This window comes from Erigeron canadensis, chromosome 3 (assembly GCF_010389155.1).
Source record: "Erigeron canadensis isolate Cc75 chromosome 3, C_canadensis_v1, whole genome shotgun sequence".
NCBI lineage: Eukaryota > Viridiplantae > Streptophyta > Magnoliopsida > Asterales > Asteraceae > Erigeron > Erigeron canadensis.
The window spans coordinates 21,241,938-21,252,218 of NC_057763.1; the positions used below are offsets into that span (position 1 = coordinate 21,241,938).

The window sequence follows — 10,281 nt, forward strand, 5'->3', positions numbered from 1 at the left end:
GCATATTTATAAGCTAAATTATATATCATTAATTTCGATAATTTATTTTTTTTTGTTTAATAGCGCGCAACTTCTCTGTCACCACATGCTCCAAAATTGCAGATCAATGTTAAAGGTTGATGTTCCCAAAGTTGTCACTCACCTAAGCTAAACTCGGCATTCTCAACACTATAGTTGATAATTTGACTAAACCGGACATTATATATAATATATTATAGATACAAGGTGTTACGATATTATTAATATTCAATTTTACTTTATTATGGTTTAAAATATAGCTTACTATTTTTATCAATAGAAATTTGATCTATATACTTTAAATGAAACATATCTCAAATATTTCAATTAACATATGTTGTGCCTAATATTAACTATTATTCAATTGGATAAGATATAATATAAAGAGTATTATTTTATTATCTCTAAAGAGTATAAGATATAGATGAATTTTGACTTTTATTTAGAACCATTAGATTAAATGATGATGTCATATACCTTATTTAACTTTTTTAGATTTAATTTAATTTTATTAAATTTAAGTTATTACTACTTTCTTAATTAAATTTGTAGACATTAATAATTAATATTTTTAATGATATAATTATGGAAACTAACATTATATATTTTGTATCATTTTTTATCTTTAAAATTAACTTTTAATGTTATTACAATAAAATTTTCTTTTTTTATTGTAATACGTCTAATATTTTTTATAGGATTTTTATCATATAATGAATAAAATTTGGTTATAAGGATTTTCGTATAGAATTTTTATCATATAACATTTTTATTAAATCAATGTTTTAAAAACTTGACCGGAGTCAAAGTGGCCTACTTAATAAAAAACTAAAAAACAAATATGGAGTCTAGTAAGCTATCACAATTATATATCAAGAAAATAATTGTATGTAAATTGCAATGATATTATGCATAATTTCAAGTTATATTAACACAATATACGATATATAAATTGATAATTAAGTTGCTTAAAAATGTTAGTCTGTAAATAAATTATTCGAGCAAAACGTCAAAACACAAGTGCAATGACAATGCAGACATAACCGGATGAATGGAAGACATCCAAAGAAACGAAATTCTTACTTAGGTAGACCTCTAATAAATGATGTATCCATTTTTCAAAATTGTGGTTAAATAACACACAAATATATATGAGAAACAATGACTAAGGTTTGTTACAAAAGCGAACTTCATGCCTAAAAGTGAACTGTCTACTCACTGTTAAGCGGAATCTAATCAACATCTAATGTAACTTCATGTTTTCTAGTGGTTTAGTTCTTACCTGGTTAAATATTTGTCAAGTTATGATATTATAAAAATTTAACATGTCAGTAATTATATATATTTTCTGCGTATTACGCGAGTATTAATCTAGTTAGGATATATATTGGCTATTAATATAATAATATATTAAAAAAATAATATTAACTATTATTCTATTATATATATGTATATATTGGCTACTCTTTTTAATTTCTTGATAAAAATTATTGGGTAAAAAATGTAAATTTGTGATGGAAAACCAAAAATGGTAAATTAAATTTAAAGGGGTGTATATATATATATATATATATATATATTAGCTATTATTTTTGATTTCTTGATTAAAGTTATTGGGTAAAAAGTATAAATTTGTGATCGAAAACCAAAAAATGTAAATTAAATTTAAAGGTATTTTTTGTATAATCATAAAAAATATAGGTATTAATATTGTCTTTTAAGAAAGATAAAATAATTAAATTTGATCTAATGGCTCTAATCAAAAATAGAATTCATCCAAGGGTTCTTATTTGTTTAAGAATGAATTTAACACCTTCTTATGTATACATATATTGGTAGATAAACTTATTGACTTTGACCTTTTTGTTTTGTTTTTTAACATCAAATGTAACTATCATATTATCCCAAATACAACTAAGAGTGTTTGTAGTGGTTCACACCACCACACCAGGTGGTGTGACACATCAGCACCACACAATACCACCCAGCAACCACACCACATCCGTAACAATAAACATACCACACCATATTTTTATATTAAAATATAACACTTTTTATTTACTAATAAAGAAAAATAAGGACATTGCTTGATTGTCAAAGTGGAAAGGAAGACCTTGAAAATTCCACACCATGAGGACCTTGAATATGTAATAGCTCCACTTCATGTTGTCAAGGTTTAAGTTTTAACCTTGTCCATACCACCAACCATTACAAGGGCTCTAAGTTGCTTAACCATCATCAAATGGTTTAGCGAATAAGTCTTGTTTCCTTATAAAAGCTCTTAAGCTTGAGTTCTACTTTAGCCATATTTGAGGTTGATCACGGATATCTAATTGTCATCTATTGTGGGTCTGTGTGAGTTTTCTTTAACTTTCTTGGTAACAGGGGTTTCTCATTGAGGGTTTAATTGTTTCGTGATCTAACCTTGGGGCATTGGTGCACACCTAGGAGTGTAATCGAGTCAAGTTTAGCCGACCTAGTGCCAAGCCCGATCTCGACTTGATAACACAACCCAAACCTCAAAACTCAATTGAGCTTCACCTTAACTAAGTATTATAATTAATTTTAAATTAAATTAGTCTTATAAGTTCGATAATTACAAGCTTGACTTGATACGTTTGAGGTGAACTAGATTAAGCTCGGTTCACTAAGATAATCTTTAAGTATACTAAAATACATTTGCTCTAATATCTTATCGATCAATCACAACTTTTGATTTCTTAAAGCTGACTTTTGTTTTCAATTTTGACTTTAATTTACATCTTTTTATTTTTTATCACAAATTTACACTTTTTACCAAATAATTTAAATATAATAAATAAATAATACTAGCTAATATATATTCAATAGAATAATATCTAATATTTATCTAATAGAATAATAACTAATATATATTCAATTGAATAATAACTAATATATATTCGATAGTATGTTGTGTTATATAGATATTAAATTAATTAATTAAAAACAAATAAAATCTAATTTAAATATATTACAATTTTAAGAGTAATTATACTATTATTTTTTATTAAAGTGTTTTTTGGTAATTGTCATGAGGCATATAAGAAAAATATAGCATATAAAAATATAATTTACTATATGAAAAACATATAACATCATCATATTCTAATTGAAATATTTAAAATATCTTTCATCTAAAGATAATATATTATTTATAATAGTGTAAAATAAGAATGTAATACACCATGTGTAATAATAAAGCAAATAAAATGATAGTGACCTATTACAATTTTATAATGTTCAAATATCGCTAAGTATGTTATAATTTATAACTTTGAGGAACATGTTATATTTTGTAATATTCAAATATCACTAAGCATGTCACAGTAAACAATTTCGATGAACATATTTTTAAAACATATTTTAATATAAAACTCAAATTGTTGATATATAAACCAATTTTTTATTAGTAAAAATAGTATATTAAAGTTTAAACTATAATAAATTAAAATATAATATTTATAATGCAGTAAGCCCTGTATATTAGACACGAGCCTAAAATTTAATAATTAAACAAAAATATATTATAACGTATTTAAAGAGGTTTCACGTGAACAATAACATTTTTGTCCAAATTTGTAGTATTTATTTAAATATAATCTTTGTTAAATAAAATAATTAAAAGTTAGGTTTGATTTAGTGGTTTGTGGCTTTGCTTCACGTGGGGGAGGTCAAAGGTGTACTCTGCCCCTTCTTTCTCTTTTTATTTATTTTCTACTCTTTTCTTTTTTTCTTTTTCAACCCTTATTGTTTCATTTTTATTATTTTCACCCCATTATTTTATATAATTTGTGTTTTTTATAATTTTTTTAACATATATTTTTTATACTTTTTTCTACATTTAACATTTTATTCTTTTATAACTTTTTAAATTGTTAAATATTTTATAAAAGTGCTATATATTTTGTTTTTTTTTTTATTTCATTTGTTGCATTATATATTCGTTTTTATTTTCTAAACATTTGTTTTTTTTGAACTTTCTCATTTAATTTTCGTTGAAGAATGAGCCGACAACTCAGTGGCTTGGTTAAGGGAACCCATCGGAGCCCTAGCGAAGCGAGTCTTTAGAGGGCAATTTATCACTCTTCTCTTTTTTATTTGTTGGTTTTAGTATATTCATTTCGGAGTTTTTATTAAACATTTGTTTATCCCCGGCCAACAGCCGGACATAACACTAGTTGTATTCAAAGTAAAATTAAAAAACATCACAAACTCGAATAAGCTCGTGAGCTTTTTGAGTAATCTATTTTAAGTCTCGACTTGGAAGTCTACTCAAATAGTCTGACCTCGAGAGTCGAGATTGACTCGACTCAAACCGATTGATTTTTGATAAATTACGAGTTGATATCAAACTCACGAGGTGTGGTATAGTTTACTCTATGCACATGAGTCATGAGGCAAGAGGGCTAACCCCGAAACCCAACCCTCCTTTTGACCTTTTTATGCAAAGAGGGTCGACTAAAACCCCAAAACCCATATACAAACATTCTTCTATCGCCGGCAACCACCACCACAGATTTTCTATCTCCGGCATACACCAAACATAAATTCGATTTTGGCAGGAGAAAAACAACCAGGTTTGTCTTTGGCTCTCAACAGCACTTCATCAATTTGGTTCATTTATTCATGTGGGTTTAAGTGTTTCTTTTTTTTTTTTTTTTGTGTGTGTATGTGTGGGTATTTTATATTATGTTTTGTGGGTCATGATTAATGTTGGTTGAAATTGATGATGGGCCAGTAACGTTACGCCACCTGGAAAAACGCAGCTGACACCATGCCAAAACATTTCCTAAATTTGAGAAAATTTGAAATCGAAGAAAAGTTTGTTTCTTAATTTGTAAATGGCTGAGCTTTTCCTGTTTAGGTCATCGGTAGAGGCCGAGTCTTTGACTCAGATTGTACGCCGTGACCTTTTCCGAACCCTTTACGTAACCACATAAAGGTGTTTACTTTAGAAAGGTTCGATAATATTAAGACACTCGACTAGGCCGCCTTGGTAGTAATTGAGTAAGGTTCATTTTAGTTTTGTGTAAAAAGCCTTGCAATGACTTGTACTAAATGGGTTGAGCGACTTTTCTACAAACAGGTTTGTAGGGATACTTGACGGCACAAATGGGAAAAGCATCTAGAGACAAAAGGGTATCTTTATTTTTTTAATCAATAACTAATGATTGTGTTTTAGTATAATTTAAATGTTGTGTTTTAGCTTGATGAAATACATTTTATGTAGGATATTTACTATCGCAAAGCAAAAGAAGAAGGTTGGCGTGCACGAAGTGCATTTAAGCTCCTTCAAATTGATGAGGAGTTTAACATCTTCCAAGGTGACACTTAACTATTTCTGATATGATGAACTCATACATTATGTATTTTATTTTAATGTATTTAGCGGTTAGTATAATATCGATCTTTACTGATTTCTTTAACATTCAGGAGTTAAGCATGTGGTAGATCTATGTGCTGCACCTGGTAGCTGGAGTCAGGTATGTGATGATGTTACTTTTATCTCTTGTTTTTTGTTACTTGAGATGAACCTTGAAGCTTCTATTGTGTACTTTGTTTTATGTCGTTGTTTTCCAATGAACGGAATCTGTTTTGCTTTTGACGTAGTCACGTAGAACGAAGTTAAATCAGAATGTAAAAAAAGGGGTAAAGGAGGGGATCCTGTCCTGGGAATCACATTGAATTCCCATCATGACCTCGCTGTACCTGTACCCACATAATTTGGGCAATGGGCATCCCTAAGGATCAAACCTGTGTCTTTCAACTTCACATGTGGGCATTGGTAACGGGTACCTCTCCATCTATTCATGAACACACTCTTTAATAGAAAATTATAAAATTGTGTCTTTTGAATGATAACTCCTAAATATTTCAGAGTTCCTATGTTAAGGAGAGGCCCAATCTTAGCAGGTTTGGCCAAAGTTAATAATTTGAAATTTGATTAAAATGACTAAATTTCTACACCTAACATATCATGCGATGGAAAGGGATTTTACATGATTGTCCTTATTGATTTGCTCATTTAATTTCCTAAACATGGACAGTTCTATTGCAGGGCATGTTGACATATATATGCCTCGTTTCAGTATATACTTCTTGATCCACCAAAGCTTAGATATATGTATATACTTACTGACTGCATTGACAGCTATACATACATTCTGTATTAGCTGCGAAGTTATCATATGCTCACGATTTTCGATTTTGAGGCTTTAAGTGTCATTAACATAAGCTTCATGGTTTGGGAAAATCTGCACTCGCTGACTAGATCATGTTCCTGGTATGGTGTCAAATCAAAACACCATCATGCAAGAAATAGGTCTTTACACCTTGCATTCAAAAGTGTAGATTACTCTGTATCATATAAGTAGAAAGTGAGACATAATTTGGGAAATTGGGAATATATTAATAGGAAAAGCATAGTGCGGACTCAAGCATTATTCTGTTTGAAGAATCTAATGAAGGCCTAATTAACCTGTAGGCACTCTTCTGGAACCCTATTGTGCTCTGAAGTCTGGAAATAATATGTTAATAATCTTTTACCTATATGATTATCTACAGCATTTACCCACATTTTAATACTCAACACTACCAATCATATTGTGCCAACTCATCCTTCTTGTTGTCATGTTACCCCAAACATCGCGTCTCCCCCTCTGTTACACCACAACATTGCCTGCCACCTCCGTTAGCCGCCAAACCTGCTGAAAAAGTTTCCAAGTTGTCTCTTTGCGTACGAGGATGGTGTTTTTCTGACAGTAGAGCAAATCGAATGATGCTTTAAGATTTTATATTCATCTTACATATTTTTGATAATTAGATTTAATCTGCTACACCAGTAATTTGGAACCTACTCCTTTTTGTAGGTATTGAGTCGTAAATTGTATCTCCCGGCTAAGCTATCATCTGATTCGAAGTGAGTATCATTAAGTATGTTTGAAAACGCATGACATACAAATTTAAATCGCATGTACCTTCCAAGCAGTTTTTGTATTTCATAAGCTTAAAGACTTTTTATTTATGTTCTTATGTTTAAACCTTGATATACAAGAGCTACATACTCTAGTTTTTTTTTTTTTTTTTTTTTTTATCATTTATAGGGATCAAGATCTTCCACTCATTGTAGCAATTGATTTACAACCCATGGCTCCAATTGAAGGTGTTATCCAAGTTCAAGGAGACATAACAAATGCTCGAACAGCAGAAGTTGTATGTCAAAGTCTTTTCCTTCTCTTTTTTTCACTCCTATAAGAAATCAAAAACTTGTGATATCTATACTAAATTTCATAAATGTTCCTGTGACTTTTAGCCTTTTACAGCAGTCTCTAAGATAACATCTTAATGCATTGCATAATGCTTGTGAAACCATATTATTATTTAATTTAGTCTCCCACCAAAGGGGTTCTAGCCTAACGGTATTTGAGCTGGCCCAGCAACCAAGAGGTTGTGAGTTTAAATCCCATATGGGACAAATGTGTGAATTATTATGTAGTTTGTTGTTAATCTGTCTTTCCAAAAACAGAAAAGAAGTTAATTTGGTCTCCCGTTTGAATATTCAAACCGAGTTCAGATCAAATACCTATGACGCATTTTATTTTTTTAGTGTTCCCCAAATATATTGATTTGATTGAATAATATTATAAAATCAAGAATCTCAACTTTGAATTGATGCACCTCATGCTAAATACATAGTGCTAGTTTTGCTTTCTTGGTTTATGTGCAATAGGGATATTTCCTTCATCTAATCACTCTTCAATATATATATATATATATATATATATTCAGGTCATAAGGCATTTTGATGGATGCAAAGCTGACCTAGTTGTTTGTGACGGTGCTCCTGATGGTAAGATTACTAATAGTTTTTTTGCATATTTGCTGTCATTTCTTGCCACAGTTTGTTATATTTGGCTGGTTTTCTTGATGTTACTTCCACTTTCCAAATGCAGTAACTGGACTTCATGACATGGATGAATTTGTTCAATCACAACTGATATTGGCGGTAATTATCTACAATGTTTATACGACCAGTTACATACTTTGTGTAATATTATACTGGATGACGGAATCTTATATAGTGAAAATCAAGTCAAATTTTAACTAAATTTTGCTTTTTTGGTGTTTGACAATTTGTGATCTCTGGATTTCGTTTCATGTGCATGCTACTTAAAAGAAACTTCATTGCAGGGGTTAACAATTGTAACTCATATACTTAAGAATGGTGGAAAATTTATTGCAAAGATCTTCAGGGGAAAGGATACAAGCCTATTATATTGTCAGGTATCGGATATGTCTTTTTAATTTCCCCATCTATAAAAATTTGTCGATTGAAATTATTGTGCTTTTTGCAACAATTATATTATGATCTGCTTTATTGCAGCTAAAGCTGTTTTTTACAGAGGTAACTCTTGCAAAGCCAAAAAGTAGCCGAAATTCAAGCATTGGTGAGTTCCACTTGAACCTTGTCCAATTGAGAAACTTTGTAAAATCTACCAAAGTGGCCATCAAACTCCTCATTCTCCTGTTTTTGAGACAGTGTGAACCATATGAATTTAGATAACGTTCTTTTTCTTCTTTTTTTATTGTTTTTGTGTTCTCTGGCAAACTAAATTTTAGTTTCGTGGTACATTTGTGATTTCATCGGTTCTGCATGTGTAGTTTCTATCGTGGAAATATATGTGATCTCTATGGATTATCTTTACACACATGCTTAGATGCATAGAATATGTTATGAATATATTTGTTAGGTTAGACAGAGTACCTTTATGCTTAATATTATAGATATGTCGAGAGTTGTGATAATGTGGTTTTGGTACAAAGGTTAGCAGTACATGATATATTTAGTGACAACTTTGATTGCTTTTAAAGGCTTTTTAGTCTTTTTACCAAAGATACTCTATACATGCAACATGTATGTGCTATTAGTTTTGTAGGTTTATACCAAATTGATGTTTAAAAAAATCCACAACGAAGACTGTACGAGAAACAATTATTATGTCATGTGATTAAGAGTTGAAGTTGACAACCAATGGGTTTACTTACATAGTGCGTTACATTAATCCAAAAGAAAATGATATATGTTTGGAAACAAAACTGTTTGATGTCGTTCAAATCTGCATTACATTATGTGGGCACTGGATTAAGCAATTTGCAGTTGTGACGCCATAAACGAATTATAACAACTTCAATATATTTGAGCAGAGGCATTTGCTGTTTGTGAAAACTATTCACCTCCCGAAGGGTTTAACGAGAAAGATTTGCATCACCTTCTTGAGAAAGTAGGAACTCCATCTGGTGCAGACGACTTAGGTATCTTAATTTACCACTTCTATACTTCATGATTGAATACTCTCTTGAAATTATTGTTTTAAAACTGCATTGATACGTTGATCTTTGTTAAATTACAGATTGTAGTAGTGGGTGGTTGGAAGGTCCAAACAAGGTTTATATACCTTTTCTGGCTTGTGGGGACCTTAGTGGTTATGACTCTGACCGTTCATATCCGCTCTCTAAAGCCCCTGATGGCTCATACAAGATATTGGATCCTGTTCAGCCTCCAATAGACCCTCCTTATAAAAGAGCTCTAGAGATGAAGAAAGCTTCTAACCATTGAGTTTGAAATGCTTTCCATTCATCCTTGAGTTTTCTAATCATACTACTGCATGCTACTATCCGATTATTGTTGCCATTTTGTACCTTGGTTAAACTTTTTGATCATCCAAGCCAATAGGACTAGAAGCTAAAAATTGTAGTTGCACAATTTGTTGGATACAACTTGGTGAATATTCTTAAAGACAAGTTATTAAATTTCGATCCGCTTCTACTTGTAAATAGTTCTTTTTTATCTTTCTTTATGCTCATGTGTAAATTGTCTATGATAAGCGCAATTTATTTTTAGAATATGTTAAATTATAGTCGCTTCATTATTGGGATGCCGATAGTCCTTAGAGGCGTCACTAAGATGTTATTACATACTTAAAAAGTTGTATCATATCGTTAAAGAATTCAGATGCTTGACATAGGTAATAACACTTTTCAGACGCTTGACATAGGTAATAACACTTTCCTTTTGTGAATTTAACCTGTTATAAGGCTCTAATCGGGCTTAATATTCAATATTTGAGTACCTTGGTAAATATCTGTCAAAGTCGATAAATTGGTTACATCATATCAAAATCTATAGGGTTTAAGGACTAGGAATGCAAATTTTTATGTTGTGTAATGAAATTCTCTATTGTT

General features: G+C 30.5%; 1 protein-coding gene across 1 annotated transcript; it reads left to right on the forward strand.

Moving 5' to 3' along the window:
- The first annotated feature begins 4,430 nt into the window (after positions 1–4,430).
- On the forward strand, positions 4,431–9,873 carry LOC122592787 (putative tRNA (cytidine(32)/guanosine(34)-2'-O)-methyltransferase). Its single transcript, XM_043765099.1, has 12 exons — positions 4,431–4,616; positions 5,126–5,178; positions 5,270–5,363; positions 5,473–5,522; positions 6,909–6,958; positions 7,143–7,251; positions 7,828–7,888; positions 7,992–8,044; positions 8,230–8,322; positions 8,423–8,486; positions 9,244–9,351; positions 9,450–9,873. The coding sequence occupies exons 2-12, from the start codon at positions 5,152–5,154 to the stop codon at positions 9,653–9,655; spliced, it is 915 nt and encodes a 304-aa protein (XP_043621034.1). The 5' UTR covers positions 4,431–4,616; positions 5,126–5,151; the 3' UTR covers positions 9,656–9,873.
- Positions 9,874–10,281: the final 408 nt, after the last annotated feature.

Bases quoted from the DNA above. Each gene is read 5' to 3' on its own strand.
- LOC122592787 (XM_043765099.1), top strand. From the start codon at position 5,152: ATGGGAAAAGCATCTAGAGACAAAAGG. The intron at 5,523-6,908 runs GTATGTGATGAT...TCCTTTTTGTAG, and splicing joins CACCTGGTAGCTGGAGTCAG to GTATTGAGTCGTAAATTGTA. The intron at 8,045-8,229 runs GTAATTATCTAC...ACTTCATTGCAG, and splicing joins AATCACAACTGATATTGGCG to GGGTTAACAATTGTAACTCA.